The following is a 21,110-nucleotide window of genomic DNA, read 5'->3' on the forward strand; positions in this document are numbered from 1 at the left end:
TGGGGCCCGGGTTTGATCCCTGGTTGGGGAACTAAGTTCCCACAAGCCACGCAGTGCGGCCAAAAAAAAAAAAAGAAGAGAATAAAAGAAATTGAGTTCTATTATGTAAGGCAATGGTTCTGCCACTTTCAGGTTGATCCTGAGTGCTGGTGTTCAGGAATCTAACTAAAGAGCTATACAACAGCATCAAAGCAATAAAACACTTAGAATACATTTAACCAAGGAGGTGGAAGATCTCTACACTGAAAACTACAAGACTTTGATTAAAGAAATTGAAGAAGACACAGTAAAAAGATACTCTATGTTCAAGGATTGGAAGAATACTGTTAAAATGCCCATATCACCCAAAGTTATCTATAGATTAATGAAATCGCTATGAAAATTCCAATGACACTTTTCACAGAAATAGAAGAAAACAATCCTAAAATGTGTATGGAACCACAAAAGACCCTGAACAGCCAAAGCAATCCCAAGAAAGAACAAAGCTGGAAACATCACACTTGCTGATTTCAAACTATGTTACAAAGTTACAGTAATCAAAATAGTATGGTACTCTCATAAAAACAGACACATAAACCAGTGGGACAGAACTGAGAGCCAAAAAATAAACCACTGCATCTATGGTCAACTAATACTTGGCAAATGGAGCCAAGAATACTCAATGAGCAAAGAACAGCCTCTTCAATAAACAATGCTGGGAAAACTGGACAACCACAAGCAAAGGAATGAAACTCGACCCCTACCTTAAACCATTCACAAAAATTAACTTGAAATGGATTACACTTCAACGTAACACCTGAAACTAAACCTCCTAGAAGAGAATATCGGGAAGAAGCTCCTGCACAATGATCTTGGCGATGATTTTTTGGATTTGACACCAAAAGCACAAGCAACAAAAGCAAAAATAAACAAGTAGGACTACCTCAAAGGAAAGTTTCTGTACAGGGGCCTTCTCGGTGGCACACTGGTTAAGAATTCACCTGCCAGTGCAGGGGACACATATTCAAGCCCTGGTCCAGGGAGATCCCACATGCCTTGGGGCAGCTAAGCCCGTGCACCACAACGACTGAGCCTGCGCTCTAGAGCCCACAAGCCACAACTACTGAAGCCCGTGTGCCTAGAGCCCATGCTCTGCAACAAGAGAAGCCACCGCAACGAGAAGCCTGTGCACCACAACAAAGAGTAGCCCCCGCTCGCCGCAACTAGAGAAAGCCCGTGCACAGCAATGAAGACCCAACACAGCCAAAAATAAAATAAATAAATTTATTTTTTAAAAAAAGCTTCTATGCAAAGAAAACCATCAACAAAATGAAAAGGCAACCTACAGAATGGCAGAAAATATTTGCAAATTATACATGTGTAAGAGGTTAATATCCAAAATACTTAAGGAACTCCTACAACTCAAAAGCAAAATACCCAAATAATCCAATTAAAAAACGGGCAAAGGACCTGAACAGACATTTTTCTAAAGATACACGAATGACCAACAGGTACACGAAAAGGTGCTCAACATCAGTAATCATCAAGGAAATACAAATCAAAACCACAATGAAATATTACTTCACATCCATTAGAGTAACTATTACCAGAAAGACAAGAAATAACAAGTGCTGGTGAGGATGCAGAGAAAAGGAAACCCTTGTGCACTATGGTGGGAATGCAAACTGGTGCAGCCATTAGGGAAAGCAGCATGGACATTCCTCAGAAAACTGAAAACAGAACTACCACACGATCCAGCAATCTTACCTCTGGGAACATTTCCAAAGGAAATGAAACCACTATCTCAAAGAGATATCTGTACCCCCATGTTCACTGCATTATTTACAATAGCCAAGACATGGAAACAACTGTGATAGATAAGTGTCCACCAATGGATGAATGGATAAAGAAAATGTGTGTGTACACACACACACACACACACACACACACAGTGGAATGTTATTCAGTCATTAAAAAAAGTAGGAAATTCTGCCATTTGCAACAACATGGATGGATCTAGAGGGTATTATGCTTAGTGAAATAAGTCAGTGAAAGACAAAAACTGTATGATCTCACTTACATGTGGAACCTAAAAGAAGCGTAACTCACAGAAACAGAGCCTAGAATGGTAGTTACCAGGGGATGGGGGAAATGGGGAGACACTGGTTAAAGTTATAGAAAGTTCTATGGATCTAACAAACAGCATGGTGACTACAGTCAACAATACTGCATCATATACTTGGATGTTGCTAAGAAAGATCTTAAATGTTCTCCCTACAAAAAAAGAACTGGTAATCATGTAAGGTGAGGGGTGGGCTAACTACCCTTACTGTGGTAATCACTTCAATATATATATATATATATATATATGTATGTGTGTTTATATACATATATAAATAAAATCAATACACCATACACCTTAAACTTACACAATGCTTTGTCAATTATATCTCCACAAAGCTGGGGAGAAAGATAAGGGACCATGACAGACTGGAAACAGTCACATGAGATGATACAACAAAGGCTCAGGATGAGGTCGAGACCTACATCCCAGCCTGGGTCCTGTCACTTACCCTCACACCTCCATTTCTCTGTAGGCAAAATGAGGAAGATGGGCTGGATAACCCATTCTCCAGCGGGCACTGAAGTGGGGACCGGGGAAACGCATGCACCTACAGGTGGATCCCACCTCCTCAGAGACTCACAGGGAAAACACTTCTACCGCTGGGAGCGTGCTGCCCCTTAGGGAGGGTGAGGCAGGTAAGGACCAGTGGATCCGGCATCTCAAGCCCACTCTGGCTCTAACATACAAGGGTGTGTCAGCTCAACCAGGGCAGCACTGAGATGAGCTTTCTTGGGGCACCATCCTCCATTAGGGTACTATACTCACACCCGAGGAACAGGCGTTGTGGCATCTGAGCTGTCTTCATTTTCTTGCTGGAGAAAAGGAAAGCAGTAACAGGTAAATGGACTGAAGGATTTTGGCTAACTCAGGGTTCTGGAAGCCCAACACGAGAGAGCCCGTAGTTCTCAACAACCATACCTTACAGAAGGCCTGGTCTTTAGTTTCCAGCCACAGCTGGAAGAGTGCAGCTAATTCCTTTTCATTATCTTGGGACTGGCCTATTAGAACAAAAAGGCAAAACATAATAATATAAGGATATGACCTAAGGATGCCACTTCCTCCTTACTTGCTGTATCTACATCTGGACCTGTAGCCATGGTCCTGTACACAGAAAACCCCTCTGCCTGGACATCCACAGGCAGAATGAAACTGGACCCCTGTCTGACACCACTCACAGAAATTAACTTGAAATTAACTGGAAGGGACACTCACCTTGCTGGATTAACTTGAAGGGTCCGGATGGACATCCGTACAGACGGTCCAGCCAGCACCCTAACTCCTCAGTCGCGTGACCTCAGGGGCCTCCTCCCCCCACTCCAGCCTCTCACTCCACTATCACAACTGGACCTTGTCATTCCCCAAAACGGGACTCGTCAAAATGCCTAATCCAGTTTCTCAACCCTGGCTACGCCTAAGAATCACCTGGAAACTTTTAAAAATGCCAAGGCTCGGGCCCCACTCAACCAATCAATCAGAACCCCTGTGGGTAAGGCCCAGGCACCAGCGTTTTTAAAAAGCTTCCCAACTGGCGGCAGCGCACGGCCAGGACTGGGAACCTTCAACTAACCCCGCATCCTGCTCTCCGGCCGCAGCAGCCTCCCCTCCCCTCCCCGCTGTCTACCCTCGCCCACCAAAACGTTACCCGGACTCCACTGCACTGCTGGTCCAGACACCCCACTTTCCGGCCCCCTCAGCCCCTCCCTTCACACTCCCCCCACTCGGCTGAGGGCCCACGCCCGTCACTTCAACGACACGCCGAGCAACACAGCAATACCTAACACCTCTCCCTTCCGTCTCTGCATCACTTCCGTCAAGCAAAGCTCACGTCCTAAACCAGCCATACTCTCCACTCGGGTGGCTGCCGGAGACAAGGCCGGAGAACCCCTCTATCAATGAGCGGACAGCCACCGTCACTGGCTCTCAATCTGCCCGCGAGCCCCGCACTAGCCGGCCTCCCTGCCCGCTGGACAGCAACTGCCCCGCCCTTCTCCACCGCCCTTCCTGCGCACAGCAGGCCTCCCACCTCGCACAGGAAGGCCAGAGACCCACCCCCCCAACTCCCCACGTCGCGACCCAGCAGCCACGGCTCCTCCTCCACCAGGACAGATGTGCTGCCTCTTGCCACCTGAGGCCGGCCCCTGCCCCCAGGAATTCACCCTAGGACAGGTGTCCCCTCCTCTCCTGTCCCTCTCCACCGACACTCAAGTCCTCTCCTGGCCACGAGCCCCGCTTCCTCTGCTCCCCTCCGCCGCCGAACCTCTAGAAAGCGCTGTCCACACTCACTGTCTCTTTAACCAGGGGGACTGGGAAACGTTTTCCCGCCTGCAGGAAAGGGGCCTGATCGGTAGCACAGCACGTGCAGACCTCTGCGGTGTGCGTGGAGGTCAGCAAACTGCTTCTGGAAACAAAGCTCTGTGGCCGTTTGTTTACACCCTGTCTCTGGCTGCTGTGCACGGGGCAGAGTTGAGGAGCTGCAGCGGAAAGCATCTGGCCCACAGGCTTGAGACATGTATTACCTAGTCCTATTAGGGCAGCCTCCCCCGGCCGATCCTCCGCCACCAGCCGGCCAGGCGGGAAGAGCTGCAGCCAGCCTCACGAGCGGCCTCGGCTCACCTCTGCCCGCAACCGGCCTCACCCCACCCCACTAAGGAATCACTCCTCCAAGGGAGCCATCATTTCTTCCATGCCCACAAATCCAGTCTTGACCTTCCTGAACCTTAGGAGCAATGAAGGTTAATGACCACTCCCCACCTCCTGACTCTCGGACCTCACAGCTCCCGCCTGACTCTGCGGTCACTGCCTGTCCCGAGCCCCCACTCAGCCTCCGCCACCTCGGAGCTTATCAAGGCTTAGTCCCAGGCCCTCTTTCCTCGTTCTCCCCATGCCTTTGACTTCGCTTACTGCACATGTGCCCACAGCTGTCTACCCTGACTGTGGATCTGGACTCTAAACCCACTGCCTACTTAACGTGTCCACTTCAACACCCCGAAGGCCGCTCAAGGCAGCATGTGCACAAGTACACTCAGGCGCCTCACCCTCCCCCAGGCCTGGACGTCCTCCCCAGCTGCCTACATCGATGGCGGACCCCCACCCGCCAGGTACGAATCTAGCAGGAGTGACACCTGACTGCCGTCTTCATTCACTCGCCACACCCAATCCACAACCACATCCTCCGGCTTTTACCACCTAAAGCTCCAAATTCATGCATCCTCTCTGCGCAGGCCTGTGTGATCTCCGCGGGAACCACCCCTGAGTCACTGACCCACACGGCTCCCCCCATGGGGAGCCGCCTCCCCTCCGCCTGCCTGGCTCATCCCTAGTCGTTGTTAAGACCGCTGCTCAAACGACCTTCCCCAGGAAGGCCCTCCTGGACTCCACACGCGTGTCACACCAATGCCTCCTTACAAACGCCCACCCCTACCGGCACTTTTCCCTTACAGAATGGCTAAGTTTGTCATTTCATTCGAATGAGTATTTGTTCCCCAAACAAACTCCACGAGGGGAGCACGCTGTCTACCTCACGAACCATTACACCCCCGGCACTTAACAGTGCCTGACACCTAGAAGGTTAATCCATGTCGTAAGCAATGAACACATCCACTACTTCCACAACCTTCTCTCCAGGTTTCTCTTCACAGACCACTGGACAGAGTGGAGAAAGGTTTGTCCATTTCCACAGGAAATCAACACTGAATCTTCCTCTCATCACCAAGTTATTTCAGGCACATGTTACTACAACTTACACAGTAAGTCGGACTTCACAAATTTTTTAGAAAAAGACCCTGTTCTTTAGAAGTAGCTTACTGAGGGCTGCCCAACACATTATCCTCCATAGCAAAACCCATTTTAGGAAAGAAAAACAATTATATTACTACACATTAACCTAAAACCACAGATATGGTTGACGTAAATGTAGGTGCTATTGTAAAATACCCCACAGATTTCAATTCAGCCAGCCCCAGAGGGCAGCGGAACTGAAGGGCAATGGCACCTCAGCCAACTCCAACGGGGGTGAACTCAGACCCTGAGGATTTCTTGAAGGACTCTTTCACTGAGCAAAATAAGGTTTAATATTGCCTTTTTCGACATTCTCCTGGCACACAGTGACTGGAAGGCACAAGAAGCTCGGGGAGAAAACGAGAGAAAGAGAACCTACCCTGACAGGTAGGTGACGTTCATGACTCACCAAGCAACTTCCACTGCTGGGTTTTCTCTTTGAAGCCAACGAACGGAGAGACGCTGGAAGGTACAGCTGCAAGAAATGGATCCCATGAACAAGCCACACGGGTCAGAGGGACCGCTCAACGCGGAGCAACTGACACCCCTAAGCTCCGAGAGAACTGCTGTATGCCAATGGTGCATCGGGACAGCAGACACCTCCAAGGCACGGCATCGCATCGTGCAAAGCCACAACAGATGCAACCAGTAAAGCTGCAGTCTACCATGAGAATCCGACAAAGCGGGGTAAATACTGGGCCCTACAGAACAAAGGACCTTACCACGGCTTTCTCCAGCAAGATACTGCAGGGCTGGTAACACCAACTCTGCCCAGTTGGGGGCCGCAGAGAACCAGCTATTGAGGGAGCTGGCTGGAGACGACTGCCAGTCCAAAACTCGCTCCTCTAGCTGAGGGAGAGTAAAGGCAGAACCCGGTTAGATGTCTAGTCCACGCCAGCGACTCCAAGGCTGTGCCAGAACGAACTGGCTATGCCTGTCCAGTCTGCTCAAGTCACAAAGCAAGTCAGCTGTGGAGCTTTGCAGGGAACCCAGAGCTGAAGATTTCTACAATCTGAAACTGCTACACGCTTGGCTTTTCCCAAATTCTTACCATAGGAAGGCTAGCCTGCCCCTCCAGCAACAAGATCTCCAAGAGAAGAGAGAAGAAGCTGGAAGATATTTCATTGATTCCAAGGCAAGGCTTGAGGTCTTCGAGAGGCCTAATGAGGGAAGAAAAATATAAGAACCACCAAAGAGGGCTTCCCTGGTGGCGCAGTGGTTAAGCATCCGTCTGCCAATGCAGGGGACACGAGTTCAAGCCCTGGTCCCGGAAGATCCCACATGCCGTGGAGCAACTAAGCCCGTGCACCACAGCTACTGAGCCTGCGCTCTAGAGCCCGCGAGCCACAACTACTGAGCCCGTGCGCCACAACTACTGAAGCCTGCGCACCTAGAGCCCGTGCTGCGCAACAAGAGAAGCCACCGCAATGAGAAGCCCGCGCACTGCAAGGAAGAGTAGCCCCCACTCGCCGCAACTAGAGAAAGCCCACGCGCAGCAACGAAGACCCAACACAGCCAAAAATAAATAAATTAAAAAAAAAAAAAAGAACCACCAAGAAGACCAAGAACACATGCCTAGGTTGCTTTAGGTCCTCCAAGCCTCCTAGCCGTCATCAAAAAGCTCAGTGAAAGGGCTTCCCTGGTGGCGCAGTGGTTGAGAATCTGCCTGCTAATGCAGGGGACACGGGTTCGAGCCCTGGTCTGGGAAGATCCCACATGCCGCGGAACAACTGGGCCTGTGAGCCACAGCTACTGAGCCTGCGCATCTGGAGCCTGTGCTCCAGCAACAAAAGAGGCCTCGATAGTGAGAGCCCCGCGCACCGCGATGAAGAGTGACCCCCCGCTTGCCACAACTAGAGAAAGCCCTCGCACAGAAGTGAAGAACCAACATAGCCAAAAATAAATAAATAAACAAACAAATGTGGGTTTAAAAAAAAAAAAATTAAAAAGCTCAGTGAAAGCCCACACCATACACGTTCCCCAGCAGGACCCCTGGGACCTAGGGCTCTCAAGAAGCACCAGCTCTGGGGACAGCCCTGAGCCGTGACCCCCGCTGCTCACTTACTCCTCCTTGATAGCAGGTATGGCCAGTGGAGACGGTGCCTGTGAGAGGGGTGGGAGCCCTTCAGTACCACTTAGGGGTTCCGCCAGATCCTCTGCCTCTGATTTGATCATTTTTATTTTCTTCTTCTTCCTTTCCTCTTTTTCCTTAACCTTTTTTTTAAGGACAGCCAAGTCATATAGCGCTGGGGGAAAAAAAGCAACTCAAGTCATAGAACTGCATTTTCTACATCAGGAAGTGAGGAGTCTTATCTGTATATTATTTTCCCAAGGCCCACCAGCAAAAGAAAGAAAAGTCTCAGTAATAAGACATATAGTTTCGTTTTGATTTTTTTAAACCAAACTCAATGAGTGCTTTAAAAAGTCAATGATCCGTTGTACTGATTTTATATTCACTCTCCACCTACAAATCCATAAGAGGCAATAACAATATAAAGGCTATCAGCAAGAAGAATGCTGTGGTTTCCTTTCCTTTTGCAATACGTAGAGAGGCCTGTGTAATCTAACACCACAGTCGATGGCCACCTACAGAGGACGTCACTTACCTGCTAGAGAGCCCTTCCTGCCGGCATTTACTCGAGTCATGATGTCATTGAGAGTCAGGTCCCCCGTCAAAAGGTCTGGGTGATCCTAGACGTGATATTCAGAGATTTGGTATGGAGGTCCAAAAGAGGAGCTAAAACTGTTCATTTTCCCAATTTACAGATAAAACTAGATGTTACGTGTACTTGAGGAAACTGTGTTGAATTTAAAACGTACAGAGATAAAAACTATTGCTCTTCATAATGGGGCAGGGGAGAACTGAGCTCCAATCCTTCATGTGTGGCATTTAGTTTATAAAGCTCTTTTGCGTTCCTTATCTTATATGCTCTTCAAACAGTCTTGCTAAGTGCTATTTTACAAAGACTGAAAACAGATTCAGAGAAGTTAAGGGATTTGCCCGACATCATAGTAAGTGGCAAATCCCGACATCATAGTAAGTGGAAAAGACAGAGACAGAACTCGGTTCTAACCCCAACACGAGACTCTTCCCATCTCACCACTCTGCCTTGATGAACTGCCTTTCCTTCCTCCACCATGATCTCTGGCTCAGCGTTACCTCGATTTGGTGGAGCGAAGGAACAGAAACGTAAAACGTGGGAACAGCACAGGCTCTGACGCTTGGCTCTGCCACTTAGTGGCCGTCGGGCGTCAGACAAGCTCCCTGGCCTCTCCAAGCCCTGCTAAACGGACGAAAGGATTCGCACAGCAGTGTCGTCCTAAAGACTGGATCAGGGCCTCCCTGGTGGCGCAGTGGTTGAGAGTCCGCCTGCCGATGCAGGGGATACGGGTTCGTGCCCCGGTCCGGGAGGATCCCACATGCCGCGGAGCAGCTGGGCCCATGAGCCATGGCTGCTGAGCCTGCGCGTCGGGAGCCTGTGCTCCGCAACGGGAGAGGCCACAACAGTGAGAGGCCCTTGTATCGCAAAAAAAAAAAAAAAAAAAAGACTGGATCAGACACGGCAGTAAGCATGCCTTATAAAGTCAAAGCATGTCTTCTCCACACATCTTTAGTGTTACTGGGCCTCCCATGCTGCTCCTGTGCCCTAACAAGGATAAGGAAAGGGGATTGATAACGTAGTGACTCCCTGTATCATCCCAGGATAGTTGATCCGGGGAATTAGACTGAAAACCTACTGACCACCCCCTCCAATCTTACTGGTTGGTGTTTCCGCTTCTCATGGTGCTTCTTTAGCATTATCTTCAGGTCACTGTCCCCCAGTTCTATTTTATCTGAGAGAAAAGGAACCAAACCACATGGACGGTCATTCACTTCCACAATGCTCAAATTCACATCTTTCTGGTCACTTGTAATGTTCGAAAGTAAGATATGTTCTGAGTTTCCCTTCTGACCTGTGTACTACAAGTACCAACAATCTTGAAACAGTCACAGGCTCAACTCTGCTGCTTTTCTGTACACTCATCAATAACAACGACCTCGGTACTCAGCGGCTCCTAAAACACCTAGAAGTTCCTTAACATTCTTCTTTGACTCCTATCCCAACTAAAAATAGTCTCTAATTTCACAGACATGCCAAGAAACTGCTATGCCTCTGGTTACCCCTTTTGTTCTATTACTGAATTATCCCTTAGTATTATCTTGAGGGGTTTTTTTGGTTGTTGTTTTTCTTTGTTTTGGGGCTGCGCCGGGCAGCATGTGGGATCTTAGTTCCCTAACCAGGGACCAAACCCGAGCCCCCCTGCAGTGGAAGCGTGGAGGTCTTAACCACTGGACAACCAGGGAAGTCCCAATATTGTTATTTTAAGATTCTGCTTTCTTGAGGCCAAAATGCCGGCTGATCAGCTCCTAAGAGAAATTTTCAAAACAAAGGACAGAAGCCCAGCTGGCCTACCTACCGGCGGAGAAGCGGAGTTACACGAAAGCTTCCCCAGGTCTCCTCAACACCGCTCTGCTTTCCTGGCAGGCAGAACCCAGTTTCCCACCCCGAGGCAGTCCTCAGATCCACAGAGCCCCACTCACCTGCAGTCTTCATGTCCGTGGTGGAAAGCGTGGGCACCACCCTGAGGGGCACCGCAGGGCTAGGAGAGCGCGCTGGAGAGCTCGGGAGCCACGAGCTGAGATCTGCAAAAGAAAAGTTTTCTTGTAAATCCAACCTGCCTGTGGACTCCAGCAGGGGAGACTGGGTAAGTGGCTCTTTGGGCTCAAGAAGGCTAAGCCAACAAGAGGGAGGCCAGGCTCCACCACTGCTTCATGACCCTTCCCCAGACGGACCACAGCACTTGAGTCAGTGCAACGGCTCTTCCGGGAGGAGAGACTTCAACAGTGGCGGGTCACACTGCAGAGGTCACAGTCACTATTACTCTCCTGCGGGGACAGTGGTTCTCTCGAGCAGCTGACTGGACCAGAGCACCTGCTGGGAGGGCCCCGCGTGTGCCTGAGCGCCAAGGGCGGCGAGGTGTGCAGTCATAGCCACCCAACGGCTCTGAGCGTCACCACGCGCCCAGACAAACCACAGGGATGGCTTCCTCGCGGGGAAATGGCTACCACGCCCTCCAACCAGACAAGCAGCTGCAGGTGCGGACCGATGAGATACAGATGGTGCGGGGCACGGAGGACACATACCCTCCTCGTCCGATGACAGGGCCGAGTCCCCACACTCCTCCTTCACTTCCCGCAGGACCTTCAAGTAGCGCTGCTGGGTGCGCCACTCCCGCTCCTCGGGGGTGCGGGACGGTGAGGGGCGCTTCTGCCGGGAGGGGAGGGCGGGACCGCTCCGCCGGGCCATCTCCAGGAGGTCCTGGGAGAGATCGGATGGGATGGGGGCACGGCCTCAGCCACAGCTTGTCCTGACACGTTCCCCGAGTCTACACTTCCTTCTCTCCTTTGTTAGCAAGCTCAGTTCCCCCCTTCCAAATAAAAGGGGCCTGTGCTGATTATGATGGAAAATCCCCAATCTGAGCGCTGCGCTGCTCCATCGAGAATGAATACTTATACCAGACACCGAAGTATCTCCATACCGAAGCTTAAAGAACCACTAAGAGCCAGAACTACTCTGCCCCAAGGCATCCCAAGGCTGGTCCAGACCCAGAGCCGCTGAGCCTGGCACCCATTAGGCATCCGAACATGAACTTGAGGGCAAGCTGGTTCTCCTGCACGACCCACCATGGATCTGAATGCTACCTCTTTTTCTGGGTAAATACAGAAGCTACAATATTTCATCAATTTTAAGATGTATCCTTCTTTTGTTCCTGTTCTAACGTATCTGAAATCAGAATACATCTTAAAACATATCATAAGAAGGAGGGATGCACTTGGTCATGTCAGTGCTTGATGCGCAGCTTCCTTCCTCAGTGGTATCTTTTGTTCTTGCCCCTGATCCGCCCCTTTGGGTCACCAGGTGTGAGTCCCATGCAGCTCCCAGGGGCACTTACACTCCGCGAGGCCAGGATCTGCTTCAGCAGCCGGTGGAAGTACTGCTGCTGGGAGCTGAGGTAGCGTTTGTACTGCGACCGGAAGCACAGCTGCCTGTACTTGACCACCTCGGGGTTGAAGTGTCCGTCTGCAAAGAACAGGCACAACCATGCATATCCGTCAGCCACCCATCAGCGAGGGCTGGAGAAGCGGCCAGCTCTGCACTGATGGGAGGACAGTGTGGGGAAAGGGGAGCCTATGGTCCAGGGGGAGAGACAGAAAGCACATAAGCCAGTACTCGACTCTCTGACGTGCTGCCAGGAAACCAACCTAAAACCACCGGAGAGAGCGAGAAGAGTGACATCAGGAAAGGAGCCCCTAAGGAAGGCGACATAAAATGAGGCCCGATCAAAGCAACTGTGGGAAGACGTTAACAACTGATACACATAGGTAAGTTTTACGGATGTGCATCATACGTATTGGTTTTCAACTTTTCTATATGTTTAAAAAATTTATTGGGAGACAAAAAGTAAGTAGGAATTTTTAAAAAGTAAACACTTAAAAAGTAAGTAGGAATTTTTAAAAAGTAAACACTTAAAAAGTAAGTAGGAGTTTTAAAAATAAAAATAGGGAAAAGGCAGAAGGAACAGCACGTGCTAAGGCAGGCCCTGAAGCAAGGAAGAATGTGCCCACTCCAACCCCTGAAGAAATGCTGCTGTGAGGAAAGCAGAAGGGCTTAGCTGAGGAGGGGCCGAGATGACCTGTGAAACTGGGCAGACGTCACACCACACAGAACCCACAGCACAGCCTGGACTTTATCCTGAGTGCAGTGGAAATCAGCTGAAGGGTTTAAAGCAGGAGAATAACACGGCCGAGAGCAAAAAGAGAAAGAAAACCACTGCAGTGATCTAGGAGAGGGACGACAGTGGCCTGCTCGGACCTCTCCCCACATACCCAGGGTAGAGCCAAGGAGCCAGGAGGCCTGCAGGGCCCTTCCCTGTGGGTCCCATGTATCTCGGCCTCATCCTCCACCAGCCTCCCTTTTGCTCACTCCGCCACAGCCCACGCTCTTTCCTGAAATACCGTACTCTTCGCAAAGCCTTTGTCCTTAAAGTCCCCTCTGCCTGCAAGGCTTCCTACTAACACCCAGTACTTCACGGCTTGCTCGTCGCACCCTTACTGAGTCTCTGTCCAAACACACCTCCACAGAGAAGCCCTGCCCAGCCACCACCTCTCAACCAGATCCTTCCCATCACTTCCAGTCCCATTACCCTTCCTCACTCTTTATAGTGCCTGATACCAACAAACACTTGCTTGTCTATTACCTTGTTTTCCCCTATTAGAATGTAAGGTCATGACTGTATCTCCAGAACCCTGAAGAATGGCTGGCACATATTAGCTGATCAGTGAGCAGTGGTTATGTGAATGGCAGTAGAGAGACTTCAGATATATTTCGAGGGAGAAAGATGAGACCTGCTGTTAGTTTGGATGCTGGGGCAGAAAGGCGGGCATGGTACCTAGATCACTGGACACGAGCAACTCGTACCACTGCGGGAGCCGCGACGACAGAGGTCCGTTTTGGAATATTAGATTTGAGCAGGTTGCTGCGAAGTGAACTAAGGGGAAAGATGGAGAAGCTAACCTCAGAAGGCTAAAATGAGGCACTGAAGTACACGGTGTTTCCTTCTTTTTTTTTTTTTTAAATTCCAACCACTTTAATGATATTCCGAGGTAACGAATAACAGCAAACACTTAGAACAGGACCTGACATGGAACTGTCACCATATAAGGAGGGCCTTGCATATATTAACTCACTTCATCTTCACAACCACCCCACAAAGAAGGTACCACTGCATCCTCATTTTACTGAAGAGCCTGAAGCATGGAGAAATTAAATACCTTGCGCAAGGTTACACAGCTAATAAAAGGGGAAATCCGGTCTGAACCTGGGCAGTCCAGCTCCAGAGCCGCTCCTAGCCACCGCATTACGCTGCCTGTTGCAGGGAAATAAGGAATTTGACCTTCAAGAAAAGAGACAAGAGTTCAATGCTACTGATGCTGATATATAGAAATTGGATGAAAATTCTACTTCTTTGCCTCTGCACTTCTCCAAAGTTACCTTCCTTCAGTCTTTAGTTTCCCCACCAAGATAGCCAAATGCTCTATTAAAATAACATTTCGAGGGACTTCCTGGTGGCGCAGTGGTTAAGAATCTGCCTGCCAGAGCAGGGGACATGGGTTCAAGCCCTGGTCCGGGAAGATCCCACATGCCACGGAGCAGCTAAGCCCGTGCACCACAACTACTGAGTCTGCACACTAGAACCCGTGAGCCACAACTACAGAGCCCGCGTGCCACAACTACTAAAGCCCACGCGCCTAGAGCCCATGCTCTGCAACGAGAAGCCACCGCAGTGAGAAGCCCGTGCACCACAACGAAGAGTAGCCCCCGCTCGCTGCAACTAGAGAAAGCCCGTGTGCAGCAATGAAGACCCAATGCAGCCAAAAATAAATAAATTAATTAAACAAATTTATTTTAAAAAATAAATAACATTTCGAGTACATCAACTTAAAGAAAATATATTATTAAAATTAAACTGCTTTTAAGAAAATATATTATTAAAATTAAACTGCTTTTACTATTCTTAATGTGGGTACCGGCAATTTTTTAACTGAACGTGTGGCTCACGTAACATTTCTATTGGCGGCGCTGGGCCAGAGAGCAGCGGCACAAGAGACTGCAGTACCAGGGGAAGCTGGTAAACCAGGGGCAACAGAGCCTGGTAGGCTGTGAAATTTATTCCAAGTGAAGGCAATTGGTAAACGCTCTGAAAAGCAAAGTTTTGAGATGCTCACGCTGGTGGCTGTGTGGAGATGGTGGCTAGAGCAGCCCCGGCGAGAGCCCCCAGAGAAGAGCTGGTGGGTGAGATGAGGCAGGCGGGGAGGGAGAGGGGGCCTAACGGCAGGAGCAGAGGCAGAAATAGCAAGCGGATGAGGGCTCAGCAGAGAGAGGGGTGCGGGGAGGGCGTCTGAGGCACAGGAGGAAGCCAGGACGGGGAGGGCCACAGCTGCAAAGGGGGGGAGTCTCACGATGGAGGTCAAGGCATCAAATGCTACAGACGGGTTAAGGAGAGAACAGAAAAGCCATAGGCTGGTTTGCAAATCACACATTCACTGAAAAGACATGGAGCAGAGGAAAAAGCAAGCACTGAAACAACCAGCAGAATAGGAATACGGACCACACGTTAGATAACAATATGTCAGTGTTAAGTGTTATACTGAAATACAGAATTGAAGTACAGAATTTAAATTAAAGACAGTATTTTCTATATTTCTGAATTTGATCATTTCTGGTTACCTAAGAGAATGTTCTTGCTCTTCAAAGATGAATGCTGAAAAATTAGGAGTCTTAGATCTGCAATACTCTCAAGGGGTTCAGCAAAAATAAAAATAGTGGTAATAAGTACAATAATGACAAGAAAAAAAAAGTGGCAAAATATTCCTAGTTGGTGAACCTGGTAAGGAGTACGTGGGTGTCAATTATAAATTCTTGTAACTTTTCTGTAGGTTTGAAATTTAAAATTTAGAAAGTCGAAGGTGTTGGCAGGCAGAGGGAACAGCCACCAGGGGACGGCGGCTATGGATGCCTTTCAAGAAGTTTGGAGAAAAGGGAAAATGACAGAGGACAACGAAGGGGACAGGTGGTTAAGGACTTTTTTAGTGTGAGACCCCTGACCACATCTACAGGCTGAAAAAGGAGCAGAGGAAGTACACATGGTAGAACAGTTCACTGAGAAACGAGGTCCCGGAGGACGTAAAACGTGAGAGGATCAAGAGCAGAGGTGAACCTTAAACAGACAAAAAATATCCTTCCTCCGAGACAAGTATAAGTAGGTCAGGAGGGAAATGACTACAGTGTGCTGGGGGGGAGGCTGGAAGCGGGAAGCTGGAGCTCATGACGATGACCCTTTCCTGTAGGAAACAGAAGTCAAGGGAGCTCGACAAGCACTTGGAACTTATGGAAAAGGTGAGTTTTTAAAACAGAACCAGAAAAGATAAGCAAAAATAAAAGCACACCGAGAGCAATGCCAGCTCAGTCAAGACGCATAACCGCAATAACCGGGTAACGCAACCGTCCTCATCACCGTGGGACCTGAAACATGACACCGGACATCGCAGAACTCCTGCCTTGCATTCCTTGTTTGCCTCCTTACCTGACCATCACATTGTTTTGGAAGGAAACGTGCCAGCGTTACAGACAGTCCCTGATACAGCCTCTACTACCAACCAGGCCTACCAGCTTATCCCACCTGAGATCCTGGCTTCCGCGACATAAAACACTGGCCAACCAGAAGGGAAATCCTCCTTAATGATCCACCAAAGGAGGGAATGCTCATTTTAAACCTTAAGATAATGCGGTTTGAAATGATAAGCTTATTCTCCTCCAGTCTTTTTCCAGCTGTCAAGCTGTCCAGTTTCACAAACTCAAGATGTGCTGTCCTTCAGGGCCTCCAGCCAAAGCAAAGTCACCCCAGAAAGCGGGAAGGGAAGAAGCATCCTCTCCTCCTCTCCACTGGACAGAGAGCAAACTGTGACCGAAGAGTGGCCCCAAACCATCCTGGAATCCCCAATGTAATGACCGGTTCAGGCGAGGGTCAGTGGATGCTAAAACCGCCGGGTAAAACCAACGCTTTTGGAAAATAAGATTATCACATGGTCCCTAAATATCACCCTACAGATTGCTTCTTAATTATAAGGGGAAAAAGGTGCCCTTACAATCAGCAGCTCTGGCAGATACCACAGAGCCAAGTGATCAAAAGCCTCCCGCCTCCCTACCAACAGTGCAAGACTGACATCACGTATCCCCTGAGTGAAGGGATGAGAAAGATATGACATTTCCCATCTCCTTTCTTGGCAAAATGTTTAACCCAAAACTAATTATGAGGAAGCAAGACGACAACTCCCCAGAAAGCAAGACATTTTACAATTCAAGTGTCCTGGGCTCTTCACAAGTATATTCTGAAAGACAAGGAAAAAAGGGCAGAGGGCCCTAGATTCAGGGAGCTGAGAGACAGAAGATCCAAACCCAACACATGAATCTTGAGTGGATCCTGGATTTAAAAGCCAACTATTTAAAAGCCAACTGAGTGGTGCTGGGAAAACTGGACAGCTACATGTTTAAGTATGAAATTAGAACACTCCCTAACACCATACACAAAAATAAACTCAAAATGGATTTGAAACCTAAATGTAAGGCCAGAGACTATCAAACTCTTAGAGGAAAACATAGGCAGAACACTCTATGACATAAATCACAGCAAGATCCTTTTGGACCCACCTCCTAGAGAAATGGAAATAGAAACAAAGATAAACAAATGGGACCTAATGAAACTTCAAAGCTTTTGCACAGCAAAGGAAACCATAAACAAGATGAAAAGACAACCCTCAGAATGGGAGAAAATATTTGCCAATGAAGCAACTGACAAAGGATTAATCTCCAAAATTTACAAGCAGCTCATGCAGCTCAATATCAAAAAAAACAAACAACCCAATCCAAAAATGGGCAGAAAACCTAAATAGACATTTGTCCAAAAAAGATGTACAGATTGCCAACAAACACATGGAAGAATGCTCAACATCATTAATCATTAGAGAAATGCAAATCAAAACTACAATGAGATATCATCTCACACCAGTCAGAGTGGCCATCATCAAAAAATCTAGAAACAATAAGTGCTGGAGAGGGTGTGGAGAAAAGGGAACACTCTTGCACTGTTGGTGGGAATGTAAATTAATACAGCTACTATGGAGAACAGTATGGAGGTTCCTTAAAAAACTACAAATAGAACTACCATACGACCCAGCAATCCCACTACTGGGCATATACCCTGAGAAAACCATAATTCAAAGAGTCATGCACCAAAATGTTCATTGCAGCTCTATTTACAATAGCCAGGACATGGAAGCAACCTAAGTGTCCATCATCGGATGAATGGATAAAGAAGATGTGGCACATATATACAATGGAATATTACTCAGCCATAAAAAGGAATGAAATTGAGTTATTTGTAGTGAGGTGGATGGACCTAGAGTCTGTCATACAAAGTAAAGTAAATCAGAAAGGGAAAAACAAATACCATATGCTAACACATATATATGGAATCTAAGGGGGAAAAAAAAGGTCATGAAGAACCTAGGGGCAAGGCGGGAATAAAGACACAGACTTACTAGAGAATGGACTTGAGGATATGGGGAGGGGGAAGGGTAAGCTGTGACAAAGCGAGAGAGAGGCATGGACATATATACACTACCAAACGTAAGGTAGATAGCTAGTGGGAAGCAGCCGCATAGCAATAGGGAGATCAGCTTGGTGCTCTGTGACCACCTAGAGGGGTGGGATAGGGAGGGTGGGAGGGAGGGAGATGCAAGAGGGAAGAGATATGGGAACATATGTATATGCATAAATGATTCACTCTGTTATAAAGCAGAAACTAACACACCATTGTAAAGCAATTATACTCCAATAAAGATGTTAAAAATAAATAAATAAATAAATAAAAGCCAACTGACATTGGGAACAACTGAGAAAATCTGAATATTGGATATTCTAGGCTATTACTTGTTCAATGTAAAGTTCCTTGGGTGTGAATTTAAGACTGTGATTATGTGGAAGGATGTCTTTGCTAAGAGATACATACACGCTGAGGTGCTTGGTGGTAAAGTGTCAGGTTTTCTGCAGAAAAAAAATGTGTATGTGCATCACACACACATACATCCATGTGATAAACCAAATTGTAAACTGTTTTTAATAATTTTTGAAGACTAGTCATAAAGGGTGTCTCTAAGATGCTAATAATGTTTTACTTCTTGATCTGGGTGGTGGTTACACAGCTGAGTTCATATAACACATCAATGAGCAATACAATTATGATTTATGTTTCCTCTGTAAGTTAAAAATTTTTATAAAAAAAAAAAAAAAAAGAACGGCCTAGGCAGCGAAGTGTTGCATGAAAGCACTTGCAGTCAGTGTCTGTACATAAAAATAGAATAAAACGAAGAAAGGAGTACGCACAGAAGTGGGTGTGTTCCCACCCTCCAGTCCTCTCAAAACAAGAAAGCTGAGCTACACACCTCGGAAAAGCTTCTGGGCGATGTGCAGGGGGTTTCCAAAGCGGAAGTTCTCCCCGCTGAACAGAGCGAGGATGAGCTGATCCTGCTGCTCGGTACTGTCCTCAGGAAAGCGGGGCAGAAACTGCTGGAGGTGCTCGCGCTGCGAGGCACTCAGTACTTCCTGCCACGTTGAGAAGCTGACTACGTCAAAGAAGATCTCGGGCTGGGAACATCAGGAAAAGCAGGAGGAAAGTGAGCAAGAAAAAAAATGAAGTTTTTAAGTTTTTTGTGCATAAGTGGGTAACATATGCATAACATAAAATCCACCATTTTGTCCATTTTTGAGTGTATGGTTCAGTGGCATTAAGTACAATCACAAAGTTGTGCAAAAATCACCGTCATCCAAGTTTCTACGTTTTTTAAACAAACTAAAATTCCACTGATCTTTACTCAATTCTCAAAACTTGAGAGATCAGGGCTTCCCTGGTGGCGCAGTGCTTATGAATCTGCCTGCCAATGCAGGGGACATGGGTGTGAGCCCTGGCCCGGGAAGATCCCACATGCTGTGGAGCAACTAAGCCCGCGCGCCACAACTACTGAGCCTGCGTGCCTAGAGTCCATGCTCCGCAACAAGAGAAGCCACCGCAATGAGAAGCCCTCACACCGTAAGGAATAGCAGCCCCCACTTGCCACAGCTAGAGAAAGCCCACGCACAGCAACAAACACCCAACACAGCCAAAAATAAAATAAACAAATAAATAAACTTTAAAAAAAAAAAAAAAACTTGAGAGATCTGTTGGGAATTCCCTGATGGTCCAGTGGTTAGGACTTCACTGCCGGGGCTCAAGTTCAATCCCTGGTCGGGGAACTAAGACCCCACATGCTACGAGACAACTAAGCCCACATGCTGCAACTACTGAGCCTGCCCGTTCTAGAGCCCGTGTGCCACAACAGAAGAGCCTGCATGCTGAAACGAAGGTCCTGCGTGCCACCACTAAGACCCGATGCAGCCAAATAAATAAATAAATATTTTTAAAAATAAATAAATGAAATAAAAAATAAAAAAAGAGTTCAGGCAACATCTGGTTAGCTCAACAACAGGGAGGGAAAGGGAAGCAGCAGACAGCAGAGAGAGGAGCAAGGGACCTATAAGCATGTCAAGTACTTGTGACCTTATCCTAAGGACAATGGGGAGCCACCGAAGGGTTTAAGCAGGAGAGAACCCAGAAACCAGCCACCTGCCAGGCGTCTCAGCAAGCAGGCAGGCACCAAAGCTCCTCTGGCTCCCTGTCCAAGATCTCCCCCTGCAAACCTGTTTCTGCATACCACTTGATTCCTCGCATCTCAGTGTCTGGCATAAAGTAGGTACTTCAATAAAACAAGTGTTTGCTGACTGAATGAATGACATGAAGAGGTTTACTTGAAAGAGTGTGCAAAGAAAACATGAATGGGAAAGATATACAACAAGTTCAGTACCTGTTACTTCGGGTAGGAGAGGGAATAAGGGCAAAACAGTGGCTTTAATTTTATCTACAATTTTTGACACATTATGAAAGAAAAATCTGAACCAAATATAACTAAATGAAATTATCTCCCCAAACTGAATGATGCACAGATGTTCGCCATATGATACTCTACGCCTGTCCATATGTTTGAACTATGGCAAAATAAACAAGATGATAAACACGTTTCAGCATACCTAGTGCCTTGCACATAATAAGCACTAAATAAATGCCACCATAATCATCATGATGACTGCCTGTGAAAAGTGGTCAAAAGCACACTATTAATGCTATTCCAGGGAAGGTACTATTAACTGACTAGCAAGTTGGTTACCTTATGAACAGAGATAATATGTTTGTGTTTTGTTTCATGATTCACAACATAGGTAAACATTCTAATGTAAAGATATACACAATTCTGCCCTTAAATATAAAACTTTTGCCAACTGCTGAAAATTATCTTGTCAAAATATGGCGTATGTCATTATCGAGCTACATATTATTAAACATGCAGAATGTAGCTTATACTTTCTTCCTTAATCAGACTATTAAACAGACTTAAACTTAAAAAAAAAAAGATCACTCTGGTTGCAATGTAGAAAATCAGAAAGAAGGGAGCACAAAAGACTGAAAACTTGCAGAGTGT

General features: G+C 47.5%; 1 protein-coding gene across 6 annotated transcripts in view; it reads right to left on the reverse strand.

Annotated features, from left to right (window-relative positions):
• NFRKB (nuclear factor related to kappaB binding protein) overlaps positions 1-21,110 on the reverse strand; it is a 36,074-nt gene that overhangs the window by 12,250 nt on the left and 2,714 nt on the right. For all 6 annotated transcript variants that reach the window (XM_060104546.1, XM_060104543.1, XM_060104544.1 and 3 more), the window contains 12 exons: positions 18,984-19,185; positions 11,876-12,003; positions 11,067-11,241; positions 10,464-10,565; positions 9,642-9,715; positions 8,488-8,572; positions 7,947-8,127; positions 6,933-7,041; positions 6,604-6,730; positions 6,291-6,356; positions 3,023-3,102; positions 2,870-2,916 (listed from right to left, as the gene is read on the reverse strand). In XM_060104546.1, coding sequence (XP_059960529.1) covers positions 2,870-2,916; positions 3,023-3,102; positions 6,291-6,356; positions 6,604-6,730; positions 6,933-7,041; positions 7,947-8,127; positions 8,488-8,572; positions 9,642-9,715; positions 10,464-10,565; positions 11,067-11,241; positions 11,876-12,003; positions 18,984-19,185 — 1,376 coding nt within the window. The remainder of the gene's footprint in view (positions 1-2,869; positions 2,917-3,022; positions 3,103-6,290; positions 6,357-6,603; positions 6,731-6,932; positions 7,042-7,946; positions 8,128-8,487; positions 8,573-9,641; positions 9,716-10,463; positions 10,566-11,066; positions 11,242-11,875; positions 12,004-18,983; positions 19,186-21,110) is intronic.

This window comes from Mesoplodon densirostris, chromosome 7 (assembly GCF_025265405.1).
Source record: "Mesoplodon densirostris isolate mMesDen1 chromosome 7, mMesDen1 primary haplotype, whole genome shotgun sequence".
NCBI classification, from domain to species: Eukaryota; Metazoa; Chordata; class Mammalia; order Artiodactyla; family Ziphiidae; genus Mesoplodon; species Mesoplodon densirostris.